This window comes from Carlito syrichta, unplaced genomic scaffold, assembly GCF_000164805.1.
Source record: "Carlito syrichta isolate Samal-C Ts95f unplaced genomic scaffold, Tarsius_syrichta-2.0.1 Scaffold312120, whole genome shotgun sequence".
Taxonomy (NCBI): Eukaryota; Metazoa; Chordata; class Mammalia; order Primates; family Tarsiidae; genus Carlito; species Carlito syrichta.
Window position 1 is genome coordinate 33,931 of NW_007256216.1, and position 21,517 is coordinate 55,447.

The window sequence follows — 21,517 nt, forward strand, 5'->3', positions numbered from 1 at the left end:
TCCCAGACCACTTGGAGCTTGCCTCTAAGTTAAAGAGAAAGGCAAAGTCTCAAAGGAAAGACTTTGGATTGAGACGGTCTCCACCTCACTCAGTGTTCTCCGAGAGCACCTACCTCATCGCTGCAACTTCCTCAGCTGCCTTACCTAGCCCCGCCCCCTGTAGGTGGCCCCACTGTTTTCTGGTAGCTCAGCCCTCTCTCGTAAGCGGAACCAATGTCCGTCCGCTCCAGGATCGGCCGGATCTTTCTTGCTCAGACCCATCGCAGTGGTGACTCGGCAGCTGCGTCTCGCGTCATCAGTGACAGCCGCAACTCTTGCTACGCTTTGCGTCGCCCAGCCAGGAGCAGTCGCTTCCTCCTTGGCAAATAGTCCTCGACGGGGTCTGAGCTCTTGGAGAATCCGAGAGGGGAGGCACGAAGAGTTGCAGTGAGGGGACACGTTGTCGACGGGGAGAGGAAGATAGGGACCGAAGTTTCTGCAGTAGTGTGTGAAGTTAGTTAAAAACTCCCTCCTTCCTAAGGATCCCTCCGCCTGCAGTAGCGGTGGTGAGGCCGAGGGAGCCGCCATTTTGGATGTTCGGTTCCTGCTGCCACTGCTGCCGCCGCCCCCGGAGCTGCTGGTTTCATTCGAGGTTTCGGGCCGGTGAGTGTCACTCGCGGCGCTGAGAGCATATAGCTTCTTTTGCCCCGCCGCTGTTGCGGGCGCTCAGCCGGAAGCTTCCTGTCAGTCCCAGGGGTCCGGTCCCAGGCTGTGGGGGTGAGAAGAGAGGACAGAGAGGCTGGGTCAGGAGGGGCCCGGAGCCCCAGGGGCTGCTCCGACTTCTTGAGGGCCGACCCCTGGGCCTCGGACCAGGAGGTTCTGCGCGCAGCGATGTTCGGTGCTGTGGCGTTGCCCGGCCGATGTGGGCCTCCTTGAACCCATTGACTTCTCGGGCTGGGATCTTCCGTGGATCCCCATTCAGGCAGCCTGGCGTTTAGCGGGGCGGGCCCCACCCCCGCGTGTCTTCTCTGAGCCACGTATCAGCGTTTTGTATCTTGTCCCTGGGTCAGGTCCTCAGAGAACTCTCAGCATTTCCAGACGTCCAGTTAATCGCCGTCTGCCCCTGCAATGCTGTCCTCTTAGAACTGGACATCGGCCTCGCCTCCCTCTAACCTTCCGATCAACTTTTTTCTCAATTTTCTGTGTTGCTGTTGTTGTTGTTGTTTTTTAAAAAATCTACCTGTGAGTACGCTGTTTACCCTTCTCTGAACTCCTGGTCTTGCGGACGTGTTTCTATTAATTCTACCGATCTTTCTGACTGCGTGGAGTCGGGACTGTTGGTTGTGTTTCCCTGTTAGGACTTGGTGTAGGGGATCCGTCGAACCACTCTCTCAGAGTGTACTTTAGTAATGTTTGTAAAGCAGATTATGGCTTTTGGCAGGTGAGAGCTGTCAAATGTTCTCTCATTTGTGTGGACTCCCTTCCTGTGGTGAACACTTAGATTTTTGGCACTTATTGACACTTGTATATTTTTCTTGGTATTATATGTCCCTGAGCACGGGGAATCTGTCCGTGAAGAGGTATATTAATCTGATGTATATAGGGAGTTTGGCTGCTTTAAAGTGATTAGTTAACAGAAGAAAGGAGTGAATGATTTCTTAGTGATCTTAACTTTCAGGTGTTTGCACAGTAATATTCTGTGTTGGCTGACTCTAAGAAATACTTGTAATGATTTCATGTATTGGAGTTTTCTGAGGATAGTTGGATTTTAAATTTTCACGCCACTGTTTCTCATAATACTTGCCAGACTGTGTGCTATCAGTCTGAAAAGTATGGACCTTTCAGGTACCCGTAATTTTATTACTTTCATTCTAATCTTTTTTTTTTTTTTGAGTTGGAGTCTCACTCTGTCGCCCAGACTGGAGTGCAGTGGCCACTCACAGCCACGGCAGCCTCAACCTGCTGGGTTCAGGTGATCCTTTCGCCTCAGCCTTCCAAGTAGCTGGAACTATAGGTGCGCGCCATCACGCCCGGCTAAGTTTTTGATTTATTGTAGAGAAGAGGTCTCACCATGTTGCCCAGGCTGGTCTCGAACCCATGAACTCAGTCCTCTCACCTCGGCCTCCCAAAGTGCTGGGATCATAGCCGTGAGCCACCGCGCCTGACTAGATGCATTATTCTTATCAGGTTGTTAAAATGAGATTGTAAACAAATTCCTGTACAGGTCATATGATGTCTTTGGAGAAAACAATATTTTCAGTGTAAATACTCTGTTCTTGTTATTTGTTTTAAGAAGATTTTTCAGAAATATGTTAGTTACTGTTAGGTATTTTTTAGTTCTGTATGTACTCTTCTGAATCTATGGAATTTTCTCTTTTAGTTATAGGGAACTGTTAATCACTGAATACCTATGGAATGCTCACTCATTTACTAAGTATCCCCTTGCAGTTACTACTGAAGTGTTCCAGTTCTGAGTTACACTTTTTTTTTTACTGAGACAGGATCTCGCTCTGTTACTCAGGCTGGAGTGCAGTGGCATGATCATGGCTCACCTCAAACTCCAGCGATACTTCTGCCTCATCCTCGGGAGTAGCTGGGAATACAGTTGCCTATCACCAGGCCTGACTAATTTTTGATTTTTAGTGGAGATGAGATCTTGCTGTGTTGCTTAGGCTGCTTTCTAACTCGGGCTCAAGCAGTCCTCCTGCCTCCGCTTCTCAGAGTGCTGGGTTGCAGGGGTGAACCACTGCACCCTGCCTCAGTTACTTTTCAAACAGTGTATGGGAAGCGCTATCAGATAGGTGTTATTCAACTCAATCCATTTTATATCATAATGTACTGGTATTTCTTTTTTTTTTTTTGAGTTGGAGTTTTACTCTGTCGCCCAGTCTGGAGTGCAGTGGCATGCTCACGGCTACCACAGCCTTGACCTGCTGAGCTCAGGTGTTCCTTCTGTTTCAGTGTTCTAAGTATCTGGAACCACAGGCATGTGTCACCATGCTCAGCTGAATTTTTTGATTTATTGTAGAGATGAGGTCTCGCCATGTTGCTTGGCTGGTCTCGAACCCCTGAGCTCAGGTGATCCTCTTGCCTCTATCTCCCAAAGTGCTGGAATTACAGGCGTGAGACACCGTGCTTGGTTGGCATTTCAATGTCATTTGTTCTTAGGTAGTTTGCATTCACCTGGAGAAAGTATATTTTGCTTTAACAAACGACTAACAATGTACTGCTTAGTGCTTCATTGATTGATTAGCACATATATGAATATTTACTTTGTTTAAGGTTGTCGGGAATTACACCTAAAATTAACATTAGTGTTTAGGAAACCTCCATTCATTTTCCTTTGGGAGCAGTTGCTTGTTATTTGGTCTGACCTCTGTCACTGACAGCAGTTCTAGATTTGAGGGCAAATTTTAGAGTGAAACTATAAACTACAGAAGTTTCCAGTAACACCTTGGTGGTATTTTTACCAGTATTTATTTTATTTTATTTATTTATTTTTTTGAGTCGGAGTCTCACTCTGTCGCCCAGACTGGAGTGCAGTGGCTGCTCCCGGCCACCGCAACCTCGACCCACTGGACTCCGGTGATCCTTCCACCTCAGCCTTCCAAGTAGCCAGAATTACAGGCATGCGCTACTACGCCCGGCTGATTTTTTGATTTATTGTAGAGATGAGGTCTCGCTGCCCAGGCGGGTCTCGAACCCGCGGGCTGCAATCCACTCACCTCAGCCTCCCAAAGGCACGGGATTACAGGCTGAGCCACCGAGCCCGGCTTCAAGTTTCTTTTTAATGATTTATGAAAACTCTTTAATATATAAAAGTTTTAAAGGTTGAATATTTTCCAAAAGATTATTTTTATTTTTTATTTTATTTTATTTTTTTGAGTCAGAGTCTCACTCTGTCGCCCAGGCTGGAGTTCAGTGGAACGCTCACAGCCACCACAGCCTCGACCTGTTGGGCTCAGGTGATTCTTCCCTCTCAGGCTTCCAAGTAGCTGGAACTACAGGGGTGTGCCACCACACCTGGCTAATTTTTTGGTTTATTGTAGAGATGAGGTCTAGCCAAGTTGCCCAGGCTGGTCTGGAATCCGTAGGCTCAGGCAATCCTTTCACCTGGACCTCCCAAAGTGCTGGGATTATAGGCATGAGCCACTGTGCCCAGCCTCCAAAGATTATTTTTAATTAAAAAAATTGAAGTGACAATCTACATACCAAAACAGATTTTCTGCCATGTTTAATCCCCTTATTTGCATTTGATGAGGATTTTTAAGTTTTGTGTATACAGCAGGACTTAATTTATGTAAAAACTTTGAAAAGCTTATTTAGATTCTGAAAATCTAAAAATAGTAGAAACTTGTTTAGCTGTTTTAGGTGCTTGTAATTTAATCTTTCCTTGTCTTATGAATTGTTCTTAGTTCTTGATTTTGACTTTTTTTCATCTCTGTCACTTTTATTCAGTTTCTAATGCGTAATAATATTCAAAGTAGTAAGCAATTTTATTTTATTATTATTATTATTATTTTATTTTTATTTATTTATTTTTTTGAGTTGGAGTCTCACTCTGTCACCCAGGCTGGAATGTAATGGCACGCTGCTGGTCACCGCAGCCTCGACCTGCTGGGCTCCGGCGATCCTTCCGCCTCAGCCTTCCGAGTAGCCGGAATTACAGGCGCGTTCTACCACGCCCGGCTGATTTTTTGGTTTATTGTAGAGATGAGGTCTCGCCTGCCCAGGCGGGTCTCGAACCCACGGGCTCAGGCAATCCACTCACCTCAGCCTCCCAAGGCACGGGATTACAGGCTGAGCCACCGAGCCCGGCTCTATTTTATTATTTATTATTTTTATTTTTTGAGTCAATCAGAGTCTCACTTTGTTGCCCAGGCTGGAATGTAATGGCATGATCACAGTTTACTAGTCTTCCTAGGCTTAGGTGATCTTTCTGTCTCAGCCTCCCGAGTAGCTGGAGACTTGCCTACCTCCACACCTTGCTTTTTAAAAATTTTTTTGTAGAAATGATGTCTTGCTATATCGTCAGCTGGTTTCGAACTCCTGGGCTCAAGCAGTCCTCTTGCTTCGGCCTCCCAAAGTGTTGGGATTACAGGCGTAGTCCCTGAGCCTGGCTTCAAGCAATTTTAAAATTAAGAGAACTTTTATAAATATGTGTGTTTTTGTATATAACCGTTTGTATTTTTTAGCTTATAGATTTTGAAAATAATACTTTTTTTTAAAGTTGTGGGGTACAATTCAGGGTTAGGTATACAAATATTCATTATGCAGGTACCCTTGTGAAAATAATATCTTTGTCAAAATGTATCGGGAGTTTTTCAGTTGTCTTTTTGTGTAGAACATTTTATTTCCATGAAATCAAGAAAGAGAAGGAAAAAGGTAAGAGGCATCACTTATATCATGAAAATACATGTAAGTTCTTTTTCTTTGCTGAAGGAGTAACACAAAATACTTAGTATGCTATGAGTTTTGGTTGCTAGAAGAAACCTGTCAAAGTTTGAAGGGTCCAGAAGTGGAACAAAACCCCCACACTTGCCAAACTATTGAGTCAGCATTAGCTAACACTTTAGTATAAAAGGGCAAGATTTAGTATAAGATGACTTAATGAGAAATGCTTTTTTTCACTAGTTACTTAGAAGTTTTAACTTTTTCTAAAAAGCCTACTCATACCATTGGAAATAAAAATTTATAAGTTATAAATCTTGTTAATGAAAAGTTAAGCAGGTTTAGAAAGAAAAAAAATCAGTTTTTTAAAAGATGAGGAACATAAAGATGTGACCTTTGTGCTTTATGAATAATTAAAGACATTTTAAAGGCAAGTAGTTTTTACCCCCCTTCTCCTCTGTTGTTACAGTACAGCAGTCACAGTGTAACCTAATAGGCAGTTGCTTTGTTAATTCCAGCTTGCTTGTTGTATTTGTTGTGTTGTACTGAGCATCCTAGGCTTTTCAGTTTGTCTGGTTTTGAGGTTAATGCTGTGCATTCCTGGAAGTAGGTCTTTTGCATCCCTCTTTTTACAAGCTTCTGAGTAAAAATTAAGACTGTTATAAATGATGTGTACTACAGGTTGAGCATTCCTAATCTGAAATGCTCCCAAATCCAAACCTTTTTTTTTTGATTTGGAGTCTCACTCCTTCGCCCAGGCTAGAGTGCAGTAGCATACTCAGGACCACCCCAGGGTTGACCTGCTGGACTCCAGCGATCCTTCCGCCTCAGCCTTCCGAGTAGCCGGAATTACAGGCGCGTGCAACCACGCCCAGCTAATTTTTTGATTTTATTGTAGAGATGAGGTCTTGCCTGCCCAGACGGGTCTCGAACCCGCGGGCTCAGGCAATCTACTCGCCTCAGCCTCCCAAAGACACGGGATTACAGGCTGAGCCACCGAGCCCAGCTAGTGTTTTTTTTTTTTAATTTTTAGTTTTAAATATATGTGGTACAATTCAGGGTTAGGTATACAAATGTTCATTATGCAGGTAACCTTGTTGATGAAGTGTGCCCCTCCCTCCCCTGGCAGTTTCCCACTACTGCCAATTCCTTTCTTACAGTATTACAGTAGTTGTTCAAGGTTCGCTTATGAGTGAGAACATGTGATACTCGATTCTTTGTTTCTGTGATAGATCACTCAGCCTTCCAAAGTGTTGGCATTACAGGTTTAAGCCACTGTGCTGGGCCTGTGTGACAGATTTTTTTAAGTAGTCACATATGTCCCTCTTTTTCCCTTTGACTTCTGTAGCTTTTACTTAGAAGAGTTTCTTCCGTACCAAGAGTATGCAAATGTTCTCCTAAATATTATTTTTGATGTTGTGCCGAGCTTGGTGGCTCATGCCTGTAATCCCAATACTTTGGGAGACTGGGATGAGAGGATTGCTTGAGTTTACGGGTTCAAGACCAGCCCTGGAAACTTGGTGAGACCTCATCTCTACAACACATCAAAAAATTAGCCAGGCGTGGTGGCGCATGCCTGTAGTTTCAGCTACTTGGAAGGTTGAGGAGAACGATCGGCTGAGGCAGAAGGATCGTCTGGAGCCCAGCAGGTCGAGGCTGTGGTGTCTGGGAGCGGCCACTACACTCCAGTCTGGGCGACAGAGTGAGACTCCAACTCAAAAAACAAAACAAAACAAAAAAAACAACCCCCCAAAACAAGTAGTAGTGTACTTATTTATCTGGAGTTAATATGATGTGTGAAGTAGGGATTCCTATATGTTTTTCCTTTGTATAGAAAGCCAACTATGCCAGGATCAGGTAAACCATTCTTTCCTCAATGTATTAAATCTCATTTTTTCTTTTCTTTCTTTCTTTTTTTTTTTTTTTTTTTTTTTTTTGAGTCAGAGTCTCACTTTGTCGCCCAGACTGGAATTTAGTGCCACGCTCACAGCCATCCGAGTGTCGACCTGCTGGGCTCCGGCGATCTTTCCGCATAAGTCTTCCAAGTAGCCGGAACTACAAGCTCGTGCTACCACGCCCGGCTGATTTTTGATTTATTGTTGAGACAAGATCTCACCAAGTTGCCCAGGCTGGTCTGGAACCCATGGGCTTAGACAATCCACTTTCCTCTACCTTCCAGAGTGCTGGGATTACAGGCTGAGCCATGGAACCTGGCCAAATGCCATCTTTTCATTTGTTAAGTTACCATATATGTTTGCTCTATTTTTGGATGTTCTGTTTTTCTTTTCGTGTATCATTATTTTGAGTAATTTATAGAAATATTTCAAGCCGGGCTCGGTGGCTCAGCCTGTAATCCCGCTCTTTGGGAGGCTGAGGTGCAGAGTGAGACTCCAACTCAAAAAAAAAAAAAAGAAATATTTCTGTTAAGAAAAGCTCCTATTACTATAGTTTTTCATTTTTTGGCTATTCATTACCATTTATTATTATTTTTTTGTTGGAGAGCACAAATCTGTCTTTTAGCATTTATTCTTATATCTACATGGATTGAAAATAATTTTGTTGAGTTCAGAAAAACTTCAAAAAAGCCCACTGCTTGGGATTGTATTATATTCACATGTGACTTCTGGAGGCCTGACATTTAATGATGATAATTTTTCCTTGTTATGATCAGTCTCTGTTTCTTCAGTTTTAATTAGATCTTTCAATAAATATTTTATAGGTTTCATAGTTTTCTTCATATAGTTACTATACCTTCTTACTACATTTATTTGTAGGTATTTTATTTTGACACTGTTGTCAATGGGGCTTTTTTTTTTTTGAGTTAGAGTCTCACTCTGTTGCCCAGGCTCACGACCACCGCAGCCTCAACCTGGTGAGCTGAGGTGATCCTTCCACCTCTGCCTTCCAAGTAACTGGAACCACAGGTGCACACCCCCATGTCCTGCTAATTTTTATATATTTATTGTGGAGATGAGGTCTTACCAAGTGTTTATAATTAATGCCGAGAGAGGCTATCTGTGCCTGGTGTAAATATAAATGCCTTTTAAAATTCTACATATTTTGATATCTTTTAAGTAATAATCATGAAAAACCTTAATAAACTTGCTTTGAAAATGCTAACAAACACCACAAAAATGAGAAAGTAAAGTAAAAATGCAAACTTTCAAATTTAGTGAGATGTCATTCATTTCTTTTGTTTGTTTTTGAATTGGAGTCTCACACTGTCATTCATACTAGAATGCTGTGGCACGCTCACGGCCTCTGCAGCCTTGACCTGCTGGGCTCAGGCAGATCATTCCGCCTCAACCCTCCAAGTAACTGAAACTACAGGCATGTACCATCATTCCCAGCTAATTTTTTATTTATTGTAGAGACGAGGTCTTGCTAAGTTGCCCAGGCTGGTCTCTAACTCCTGGACTCATGCACTCCTCTTGCCTCCTCTTCCCAAAGTGCTGGGATGAGAGATGTGAGCCACCATGCCTGGCTACCTATCATCGTTTACCTGGTCTTCATTACTTTTCATGCATCTTGATGCCACTGAATTGTCCAGTAGGCATGTTTACATTTACATACATCTATTTTTAAAATCTCAGTTTCGGTGAATTTTGGTTAAGGATAATTAAGCTTGAAAGATTTCTGTAGTTACTGTGGCAATTTAAGGAGAATTGAATGTGAGACCTCTTAAGAGGAATGGCAGCTGGCTGCCTAGACAAGGTGTGTCAGGATCTCAATGTGGTCATACATTCCATAGCTTATTTCTTTGCCTTGAAGTTCATCTAAGGATGATTCAGACCAATCAAACACACTGATTTGTAAGTTGGAATGTTACTGTAGTATAGTAATTCACAAGGGGATATGCTTTTCTCTCTTGAATTACCTATGTCTGTGTTCCACAGCACAGTGTTCCTTGTTTGTGTAGGTACTTGGGAGTTGAGGTACTTGAGACAGTGTTTAATAATTAGAAAGTTGTATTGTGAGCCTGAAAGCAGATCATATATAGTTGGATGGTCTTGAGTGTTTCATCATTCTAGGCCATGTGAAAACCGATGAAGGAACTATTCTTGTACCACAATGGTATTTACCTCTCTAATGACCAAAGTACTTATCCCCAAATTTAATCTCTCTTATTCATACAGTGATGTACTAACATTGGTCTCCCGTTTTCTTCACTCCGTGGACCATTTCCTTTCTGAGAATACATTTCTTCATACAGGAGAAATATGTGTGCACTCTCTCGCCATATGTGTGCACTCTCTCACCTAAAAAAGAAAGAAAGTCACAAAAACTCAGTGGAAAAAAAAAAAACAGCTAGGTCAGTTTAATGACAACCAATACCTCTAAGATATATAGAAAGTAAAAGTCTGATTGATGCATAATACAATTGATTGATTTGGTTTAAACTTCTTTTTTTTTTGAGTTGGAGTCTCACTTTGTCACCCAAGCTGGAGTGCAGTGGCACGCTGCTCACATGCTCACGGCCACCACAGCCTCGACCTGCTGGGCTCAGGTGATCCTTCCACCTCAGCCTTCCAAGTAGCTGAAACCACAGGCGTGTGCCACTACACCCAGCTACCTTTTAATTTATTGTAGAGACCATGTTACCCCAGGGCTCAAGTAATCCTCTTGCCTCCGCCTCCCAAAGTGTTGGGATTATAGGCGTGAGCCACCTATCCCAGTATTTTAAACTTTCCTAGTGTCACATTCCAGTCGTAGTATTTTGCAAGTTGTATTAAAGCAGTCTAGATATGTGCACGTGAAATAAAAATGTGAACTAGGGGTTCTCTGTTGTACATAATATAAACATATAGGTCATATGGACAATGCAAGAGGGAAAGCATGCTAATTTCTTTGGAGGGTTTAGTTATCCCTTGAACCTTCTTGGCTATACTTAAAAATCTGTAAGAGGATGTTACATAGTAATCAGTGACAAAGTTAATTGAAATCTGATTTCTGTATTTGAGTCTTTTCTCATTGTTTATTAAGAAAGACTTCTTCAAGTACAATCCTTGAATTGGATCACAGAGGTTATTTTAATGTTGGAAATTTAAAATTTAGGATTTTTTTTCCTTTTATTAAGATTTTGAGCTTAAATACCTTTAGATTTAGGGGAGGGAAGGGGAAGAACGACCACATAGCAGCAGGAACTCTGGCTTTTTAATTATCTTTTTGGTTATATTTTCTTTTCTTTTCTTTTTTTTTTTGAGTTGGAGTCTCACTCGGTCGCCCAGACTGGAGTGCAGTGGCTGCTCCTGGCCACCGCAGCCTCGACCTGTTGGGCTCCGGTGATCCTTCTGCCTCAGCCTTCCCGGTAGCCGGAATTACAGGCGCGCGCTACCACGCCCGGCTGATTTTTTTTTTTTTTTGAGTTGGCGTCTCACTCTGTCGTCTGGGCTGGAGTGCAAGTGGTACACTCATGGCCACCCCAGCATCGACCTGCTGGACTGGACTCAGGCGATCCTTCCACCTCAGCCTTCCAAGGAGCCAGAACCACAGGCGTGCGCTATCACACTTGGTTAATTTTTTTATTTATTGTAGAGATGAGGTCTCACCATATTGCCCAGGCTGGTCTCAAACCTGCGGGCTCAGGCAATCCCCTCACCTCAGCCTCCCAAAGTGCTGAGATTTCGGGCTTGAGCCACCACACCCGGCCTGGTTCTGTGTTCTTAACTATTCGCTATTGCCAGGTGCAGTGGCTCACGCCTATAATCCCAACACTTCGGGAGGCTGAGGTGAGAGAATTGCCTGAGCACAGGGGTTCGAGACCAGCCTGGGCAAGTTGGTGAAACCTCATCTCTACAATTAAACAAAAACCATAAAACTGTTGACTATCAGTAACTCAAAGCTCACAGCAGGTAGTGTGAATTCTGAAGTAGGGAGAAAGTTATCTGGGTAGGGTGGAAGAGAGGGCTGGGTTTAGTCCTGTCTGCTTTTTTTTTTATAGCTGTTGGTGAACAGCCTGTACACCTTTATTTTGTATGCTTTGGAAAGAACAAGTACATTTTTTAAAGATAAGAAAGTCTCCTTTGGCATTTTTGATTCAATAAATACCGAATTTATCAAGTTCCTTCTCTTAGGAACTGGGGTAAGGAGGATGCAAGGGTGAACAAGGCAAACAAGGATCTGGCCTTGGGTAGCTTATATTTGAGAAAAATAGACATTTCAAAGTAGAAAAGGCAATCATGGCTTGAGAATGATATTATTCTGTGAGGAAAACAATTATCCTCAAAGGGATTTATGGAGATATTAGAAAATAGTGATTTTTCCCATTTGAGTGAAGTTTAGGAGTATTGAAATGTATGCAATCTTTTTTTTTAATGTTTTAAAATTAATTAATTAATTTTTTATTTTTTTGAGTTGGAGTCTCACTCTGTTGCCCAGGGTGGAGTGCGGTCGCACCCACACAGTGACAGCAGCATTGACTTGCTGGGCTCAGGCAATCCTTCTGCCTTAGCCTTCCTGGAACCACAGGCTTGAGCCACCGCGCCCAATTAATTTTTTTTTTTTAATTGTAGAGACGAGGTCTTGCCAAGTTGCCCAGGGTGGTCTTGAACCCCTGGACTCAGGCAATCCTCTCACCTTGGCCTTCCTAAGTGCTGGATTACAGGCATGAACCACTGCACCTGGCCTTTTAAAAACTTTTTTTATTTTTGAAGAGATGGGGTCTCACTGTCACCCAGTCTGGAGTGCAGTAGCATGATCACAGCTTACTGTAACTGAGAACCCCTGAGCTCAGATGAGCCTCTCACCTCAGTCTCCCCAGTAGCTGGGACTGCAGGCATGCACCACCAGGCCCAGCTAAATTCATTGTTCTTTTTTTCTTCTGTTGTTTAAATATTTCTTTCTTTCTTTTTTTTCTTTGAGTCAAGGTCTCACTCTGTCTCCCAGGCTGTAGTGTAGTGGCACAATCTCGCCTTGACTGCTGGGCTCAGGCTTCTGTCTCAGCCTTCCAAGTAATTGGGACTATAGGCATGTGCTGCCATACCTGATAATTTTTTTGATTTATTATAGAGACAAGGTGTTTTTTTTGAATTGGAGTCTCACTCTGTCACCTAGGCTGGATTGCAGTGGCTTGCTGCTCACAGCCACCGCAGCCCTGACCTGCTGGACTCAGTTGATCTTCAGCCTTCCAAGTAGCTGGAACTACAAGCACATACCACCACACCCGGCTAATTTTTCTTGATTCAGTAGAGATGAGGTCTCACCAAGTTGCCCGGGCTGGTCTCAAACCCCTGGGCTCAGGCAGTCCTCTTAACCTCGGACTCTCAAAGTGCTGGGATTATAGACATGAGCCACCATGCCTGGTGAAACAGGGTTTTGCCATGTTGCCCACCCAGGCTGATCTCGAACTCCTGGGCTCAGGCAGTCCTCTTGCCTCTGCCTTCCAAAGTGCTGGGATCCTTCTAGTTTTCTAATTTGTAGCTTCTATTCTAGAACAGGCTGAATGAGGGCCTACATTTGGAGTAAAGTAGGTATTTTAGTGTGTTGATATGTCAATCTCTATATTGTCTGCTTAAGATCATTAAATAGTATGTGTTTGTGTTCAATTTTTTTTTTTTTAGAGACAAGGTCTTGTTATATTGCCTAGACTGGTTTTTAACTTCTGGCATCAAGCAATCTTCCTGCCTTGACCTCTCAGAGTACTGGGATTACAGGCATGAACCACTGCTTCTGGCCAAAAATGTGTTTTTTGGGTTCTCAGCTATGTTCTGTATTTTTTGGGTTGTAGTCTCACTCTGTCGCCCAGACTGGAGTGCAGTGGCGGCTCCCGGCCACTGCAGCCTCGACCTGCTGGGCTCTGGCAATCCTTCTGCCTCAGCCTTCCAAATAGCTGGAACTACAGGCGAGCGCTACCACGCCCAGCTAATTTTTTGATTTATTGTAGAGATGAGGTCTGGCCAAGTTGCCTAGGCGAGTCTTGAACCCACGGGCTCAGGCAATCCACTCACTCAGCCTTCCAAAGGCGCTGTTACTTCTGATACTTGGTTCCTGTAGTGTACTTCCCTCCTTGTAGTGCTTTGGCCAAATTATGGACACACATTTCTTTTCTTTTTTTAGTTGGAATCTCACTCTGTCACCCAGGCTGGAGTATAGTGTCATGCTCATGGCCACTGCAGCCTCAACCTGCTGGGCTCAGGTGATCCTTCCACCTCAGCCTTCCAAGTAGCTGGAACCATAGGCGCGTGCCACCATGACTGGCTAATTTTTCTTGATTTCTTGTAGAGACGAGGTCTCTCTTAGTTACCCGGGCTAGTCTCGAACCCCTGGTCTTAGGCAATCCCCTCACCTCGACCTCCCCAAGTATTGGGATTATGGACATGAGCTATTGCACCTGGCCATGATCTATTTTAAATTTAGGTTTCTTTTTTTCTTCTCTTCCTCCTCCTTCCTCTTCTCCTCCTCCTCTTCCCTCCCCTGCTTCCTCCCCTTCCCCTCCTTTCCCTCTTTCCCTCTCCTCCCCCTCCTCCTTCTTTTTTTTTACATATGCATTGAGTTGCTCATAGCATTATCCTAATTATCCTTTTAATGTCTGTGAAGATGCCACCTTTTTCATGCCTTTTAGTGGCAATTTGTGTTGTTTCTTTTTTCTTTTGTTGATAGTATAGTCTTTCCAGAGGTTTTTTTTTTTTTTTTCCTGAGTTGGAGTCTCACTCTGTTGCCCAGATTGGAGTGCTGTGGCACACTCATGATCACTGCAGCCTCGATCTGCTGGGTTCAGGCGATCCTTCCACCTCAACCTTCCAAGTAGCTGGAACTACAGGCATGTGCCACCACGTCCAGCTAATTTTTTGATTTATTATAGAGATGAGGTCTTGCCAGGTTGCCCAGGCTGGTCTTGAACCCATGAGCTCAGGCAGTCCTCTTACCTCAACCTCCCAAAGTGCTGGGATTATAGGCGTGTGCCACCGCACCTGACAAGAGGTTTATTAATTTTATTAATTTTTTCAAAGAACCAGCTTTCAGTTTCATTGACTTGTTCTATTGTGTTTCTGTTTTTAATTTCATAAATTTCTAACTTTTTTATTGCTTTTCATCTACTTCTTTTGGATTTTTTTTCTCTAGATTTTCTTTTCTGATGTGTTTAATGCTATACATTTCTCTCTAAGCACTTATTGCTTTAGCGCATACCACACATTTTGATGACACATGTATTTATGTTTTTGTTCAGTTCAAGGTGTTTACTAATTTCCATTGATATTTCTTCTTTGACTCATGGATTATTTAAGAATTTGTTGTTTAATTTTCAAATACTTGGGGATTTTTTTCTAGTTAGCTTTCTATTTCTAGTTTAATTTCCATTATGGTTAGAGACCACAGTTTGTATGATTTCTATTAACTTAAATTTATTTTATGTATTTATTTTTTTTATGATCAATATTTTTTATTATGATATTGTGGGGTACAGTTAAGGGTTAGGTATACAAATATGCTCTGTTCAGGCACCCTTGTTGATAAAAGGTGTCTCCCCGTCCCCAGACAGATGTTTACTACCATTAATCCCATCTCTCTTCCCCTCCCCCCCATAGTTTCCCACCACTATCAGTCATTTTCTTATGGTAATACGTTGGGTGATCAAGGTCCACTATATGAGTGAGAACATGTGATACTGATACTTAAAATCAGATCTTTCACTTAAATTTATTAACTTTTAAAAATGATCCATGACATAATCTGTCTTGGTGAATGTTTTACATGTTATTGAGAAGAAAGTGCATTCTGTTCTTTTTTAGGGTATGTTCTGTAAATGTTAGTAATGTTAGTTAATGTTAGATCCTTTTAGTTGATGGTGGTGATCAGGTCTTCTGTATCCTCTGATAATTCTGTCTACTAGTTCTATCAACTACTGAGGGGAGTATGTCTTTTTTTTTTTTTTTGAGTTGAGGTCTCACTCTGTTGCCCAGGTTGGAGTGCAGTGGCACGCTCACGGCCACCGTAGCCTCGACCTGCTGGGTTCAGGTTATCCTTCCACCTCAGCCTTCCAAGTAGCTGGAAATACAGGCATGCGCCACCACATGCAGCTAATTTTTAAATTTATTATAGAGATGAGGTCTCGCCAAGTTGCCAGGCTGGTCTCAAACTTGTGGGCTCAGGCAGTCCTTTCACCTCAGCCTCCCAAAGTGCTGGGATTATAGTCGTGAGCCACTATGCCTGGCCTGAGAGGTACATCTTCTAACTATAATTGGGTATCGATTGACTGATTGATTGAGTCAGAGTCTCACTCTGTTGCCCAGGCTGGAGTGCAGTGGCTTGCTCACGGCCACCCCAGCGTCGCTGGCCTCCGGCGATCCTTCTGCTTCAGCCTTCCAAGTAGCTGAAACTACAGGTGCGTGCCACCATGCCCAGCTAATTTTTTTGATATATTGTAATGACGAGGTCTCATCAATTTGCCCTGACTGGTCTCAAACCCCTGGGCTCAGGCAGTCCTCTCGCCTTGGCCTCCCAAAGTGCTGGGATTACAGGTTTATTTATTTTTCCTTTTATATCTTTTTAGTTCTATTGTTATATATATTTTTAGTTCTATTGTTAGGTACATTCACAATGAGGGTTGTTAAATTTTTTGGTGCCTTCACTCTTTTATCAGTCAGTGGAAGGATAGAGAGAGAAGAGAAAAGAGAGTGAGTGATTTACCCACGCTCTGGGTCACAACTCCACTGGTCAGAGAAAAGAGATCCCCTCCTCCACTTTTTAGGTGACTGTCTGTCACTGCCTTTGCTGATATATGCCACAAATACCACCATTGCAGTATTGCCTGGGGGTAGGGACTGGAAGGAAAAAATGAAAAGCCCTTTTTTTGCTCCTTGGACCAGAAAGAGAGTGGTTTTCTTTTTTTTCTTTTTTTTTTTTGAGTTGGAGTCTCACTCTGCTGCCCAGACTGGAGTGCAGTGACTGCTCCCAGTCACCGCAGCCTCGCCTGCTGGGCTCCGGTGATCCTTCCGCCTCAGCCTTCCAAGTAGCTGGAGAGTGGTTTTCTTAGAGTGAGCACTTCTTGATTTTGAGCTGCCTTGAGGTTCAGGCTGGGATACTCCTGGAGGGAAAAGGATAATTCTAGCTTTCTCCAATCTGTTGACTGTCCTTTACTTTTCAGAATCCTTAAGTAGCTAGCCCAAGATTTATAGTTGTATTCAGAGGGAGAGACAGGGTGGAGTGTACTTACTCCATTGTCCCTGGATTCAGGACTTTTGTTTAGCTTTGATCTTAAAATGTGTTTTCAGTGTCTGCCTCTTTACTGTGTGAGTTAACTTTTGTTCTTCATCCATGCCTATTAAGATATTTTCTTGTGATATATAGATAAATCAGGTAGTGGTAAGTTGTCACAGCTCAAGGATGAAAAAAATACTACTTTTCTCTAAGCTAAAGACAGCTTAGTATTGAAGGCAGAATGCTGAATTGGGGAAATCACGAGAAGTGAATCAGGTCAGTAACTTAATTCTGTGACCTTCTACAAGGTAGTTTACAGCCTGAATCTTTAATTTCCTCCATAAAAAGCTTGTGACACAAACTATATTTCTGTGATTCTGTGACTGATAGCTGAGAATTTACTACAGATAACTTGTTTTTCTCTCACTTTGCTTAAACTCTTATGATTCTTTTCTTGTTCTAGGACTAGACTTAAGCTTTTTCTTTTTTTTAAATCAATATTTTTTATTATGATTTTGTGGGGTACAGTTAAGGGTTAGGTGTACAGTTACGTTTCATTCAGGCACCCTGTTGATAAGAGGTGTTTCCCCATCCCCAGACAGATATTTGCGACTGTTAATCCTATCCCTCTCCCCCCGACTTAAGCTTTTTCTAACTGTCCGTTTGCTTTGTAGTATCATTGAGGCCTTTGTAGAGAAAAGTTCTTTTCTTTTTTTTTTTTTCTTTTAAAGATGTGGGATACAATTCAGGGTTAGGTATACAAGTGTACCCTTGTTGATGAGGTGTGCCCCTCCTCTCCTGTGGCAGATTCCCACTACTGCCAGTCCCACCCCCATCCTTCCCTGGCAGTTCTCCACTACTGCCAATCCTTTTCTTACAGTATTACGATAATTGCTCAAAGTCCGCTTATAAGTGAGAACATGGGATATTCAGTTCTTTGTTTCTGTGATAGGTCACTCAGTATTATAGATTCTAAGTTCATCCAGGTTGCTGTGAAGTTCATAATTTTGTCCTTCTTTATGGCTGAGTAATATTCTATCATGTATATATACCACAATTTTTTTTAATCCAATTCTCTTCTTATTTTTTTTTGAGTTGGAGTCTCACTCTATTGCCTCGGTTGGAGGGAGTGGCATGCTCACGTCCTCCTCAGCCTTCCAAGTAACTGGAACTACAGGCATGCACCACCACGCTCGGCTAATTTGATTTGTTGTAGAGATGAGGTCTCGCAAGTTGCCCAGGCTGGTCTCAAACCTGTGAGCTCAGGCTGTTCTCTGACCTCAGCCTCCCAAAGTGCTGGGATTATAGGCATGAGCCACCACGCCCGGCTCAATCCTCTTTCAATAGGCAGCACAGTTGGTTCCATGTTTTTGCTATTGTGTACAGTGATGCAATAAACATACGTGTGCAGGTATCTTGAGAAAAGTTATTTTCAAGTAGAGTATTCCCAGTTTGATCTTTTTTCTTTTTTGAGTCAGAGTCTCTGTCACCCAGGTTGGAGTGCAGTGGCACACTCATGGCCAATGCAACCTCAACCTGCTGGCTCAGGTGATCTTTCTGCCTCAGCCTTTCAAGTAGCTGGGACTACAGGCATGTGCCACCATGCCCACTAATTTTTTGATTTATTGTAGCGATGAGGTCTCGTCAAGTTGCCCAGGCTGGTCTTGAACCTGCAGGCTCAGGCAATCCTCTCATCTCGGCTTCCCAAAATGCTGCTGGGATTAAAGGCATGAGCCACCGCTCCTGGCCAGCATTTTTGATATATTTCATTTTTTTTTCTTTCTCTGTCTCCTCAATGCCTTTTTTCTTTCTGGAGTATTTTAAAACAAATCCTAATAATAATATAATTTCATCTGTAAATATAGTTTTCATTTTTGCTCATTTGTTTTATTTGCTTATTTATTTTTGTAGAGATAGAGTCCCTTTGTATTGCCCAGATGGTTTCAAACTCTAGGCCTTAAAGGATCCTCCCACTTCGGACTCCCAAAGTGCTGGGTTTGTGGGCGTGAACCACCGCATCTTGCCCCTGTCATGTTCTTTTTTGAGTTGAGGTCTCACTGGCTCGAGTGATACTTCTGACCCAGCCTCCCAAGTAGATGGGACTGCAAGTGCATGCCACTACACTTGGCTAACTTTTTACACATTTTTTTTTTTTTTGGTGTAGAATCAAGGTTTCATTTGTTGCCTAGACTGGTCTTCTGGCCTCAAGCAGTCCTCCTCCCTCAGTCTTCCAAAGTTTTGGGATTACAGGTGTGAGCCACTGCACCTTGCCTATAGTGTGCATTTTGAAGTAGTAGGAGAATGGTAGCCTTGGAGTGCTAGCTCTGTCCCTTACTACCTTTGTGATCTTAAGCAATTTGCCTAGTTGCTCAGAGACTGAGTTACTTCATAGGCAAAATGGGGATAATGATTCCAATTCTTACTTCAAAATTGTCTTAAGGAACAAATGAGATAATGATTACAAAGTACTTTATAAACTTAAACACTAGACCCTTGAGTATTTCTATTAAAAAGTAACACTATACAGGTAGCTTTATATACTTTAGGACACAATCTTAAATAGGCCAATATGGGTTCAAGTCCAGCCTGAGCAACATGGCAAGACCTTGTCTCTACAATAAATAAAAAAACTAGCCGGCGACTGGGCGTGGTGGCTTATGCCTATAATCCCAGCACTTGGGAGGCCTGGATGAGAGGATTGCCTGAGCCCGTGGGTTTAATCTTTCGCTCTCATACTAGATTGTGGCCTCCACGTGGACAAGGGCTGCTTCACACGCCATCAAACTCCCAGAATCTAGTCAGAGGCACACATGGTCAGCACTCAGCCCATGTTTGTGGAATTGGTGAGCTGAAACTAACTTTAAAAATGCCCCTCTCAGCCGGGCTCGGTGGCTCAGCCTGTAATCCCGCACCTTGGGAGGCCGAGGTGAGTGGATTGCCTGAGCCCGTGGGTTCGAGACCCTCCTGGACAACTTGGCGAGACATCATCTCTACAATAAATTTTAAAAAATTAGCCAGGCATGTTGGTGCGTTCCTGTAGTTCCAGCTGCTTGGAAGGCTGGGGTGGAAGGATCACCTGAGCCCAGCATGTTGATGCTGTGGTAGCCTTGAGCGTGCACTGCATGCACTCCAGGCTGGGTGACAGTGAGACTCCAACGCAAAAAGAAGAGAAAGGTCAATATGGCCTCCATGGAGGAACATATCCATACCTTGGGAGCTTTTCTAAATCCCCAGTGTGCTATCTGTACCATAGAGATTAATGCCATAGTGAATTGATGGCAGTGGAATATCCTCCTATAAATTTTGGTTTAGAGCAGTATTGAGAATCATTGACTTAAGGATTCTACAGCTAACAAGTACTGAAAAGGATTGTAAAAATATTTTCATCTAATTTTATCATCATTTTCTTTTATTTTTATTTTTTAAGTTGGAGTCTTACTCTGTCGCCCAGGCTGGAGTGCAGTAGCATGCTCATGGCCACCGCAGCCTCGACCTGCTGGGGTCAGGTGATCCTTCCCCTTCCACCTCAGCCTTCCAGGTAACTGGAACAACAGGCACACGCCATCACACCTAGCTAATTTTTTGATTTATTCTAGAGACAAGGTCTTGCCATGTTACCCAGGCTGGTCTCAAACCCGTGGGCTCAAGCCAATCCTCTTGTCTCCGCCTCCACTGTGCCTGGCCCATTTTCATTTTCTTAGTTAACATTATTTAGGTACACATAAAATAAAATGTCACTTTAGGCTGGGTATGGTAGCTCACACCTGTAATTCCAGCACTTTGGGAGGCCTGGGCGACGCTGTGAGACTCTAACTAAAAAAAAAAAGAAATCCTGTTTAAGTGCGAGTTAACTGAGTTTTAAGAAGCATGTATATACTCATCACAAACATTTCTGTCACCCCAGAAGTTTTCCTACATTTGTTCCAGTCAGGTCCAATTTGACCCTCAATCCCAGGCAATCACTGATCTTTTTTCCATCACTATAGATTAGACTTGTCTTTCCTAGAGTTTCATATAAATGAAATCATACAGTATTTACTTTTTTGTGTCTGCTTCTTTTACTAAGTAGAATGTTTTGAGATTCTTCCATGTTATGTATAAGTGATCTCTTTTATTCCAAGAAGTAATCATTATATGGATAACCAATTATCCACTCACTTGTTTATGGACATTGAGGATGTTTCCACTTTTGGCAATTATAAGTGAAACTTCTATGAACATTAATGTACTGATCTTGGTGCAGATATATATTTACATTACTCATGAGTAAATAGTTTTGAGTAAACACTGAGCAGATTGACTGAATCATATGCTAAGTGTATGCTTAATTCTATAATAAATTGCCAAACTGTTTTCCAAAGTAGTTGAACCATTTTTATTCCCACGAACAGTTTATAAAAGTTTAGTTGTTCTATATTATTGCTAACACTTGGTACTGTCAGTATTTAATTTTAGCCATCCTAATGGAGTGGAAGGGTATCCCATGGTTTTAATTTGCCTTTCCTTGCTAATTAATGATGTTAAACATCTTTTCGTGTGTTTGTATCTTTTTTTGAGACGTGTCTATTCACATCTTTCAGCCATTCTTTTTGTTTACTCATTTTAAAAATAAAACTTTTATTATTGAGTTCTAAAATAAGTACAAGTCCTTTGACAGATGTATACAGTAAATCCCCTACATAGGAACCTTCAAGTTATGAACTTTTTTTTTTTTGAGTTGTTGTCTCACTCCATTGCCCAGGCTGGAGTGCAGTGGCACACTCATGGCCACCCCACCATCGACTTGCTAGGTTCCAGTGATCCTTCCGCCTCAGCCTTCCAAGTAAGCTGGAACTATCGACATGTGCTACCACCCCTGGCTAATTTTTGATTTATTGTAGAGAGGAGGTCTTGCCAAGCTGTCCGGGCTGGTCTCAAACCTACAGGCTCAGGCAGACCACTCACCTTGACCTCCCAAAGTGCTGGGATTACAGGCTGAGCCACTGAGTTATGAACTTTTTTTTTTTTTTTT

General features: G+C 42.7%; 1 protein-coding gene across 3 annotated transcripts in view; it reads left to right on the forward strand.

The window, feature by feature from the left end:
• Window positions 1-202: 202 nt before the first annotated feature.
• Window positions 203-21,517, forward strand: part of AP1G1 (adaptor related protein complex 1 gamma 1 subunit) — a 92,133-nt gene continuing 70,818 nt past the window's right edge. For 2 of the 3 annotated variants that reach the window (XM_021718351.1, XM_008069566.2), the window contains exon 1: window positions 203-642. Coding sequence is in view for 1 of the 3 variants with exons in the window: in XM_021718349.1 (XP_021574024.1) it covers window positions 900-901 (2 nt within the window). In the remaining 2 variants the exon portion in view is untranslated. Of the gene's footprint in view, window positions 643-727; window positions 902-21,517 lie in introns of all 3 variants that reach the window. The other variant, XM_021718349.1, reaches the window with a different exon arrangement.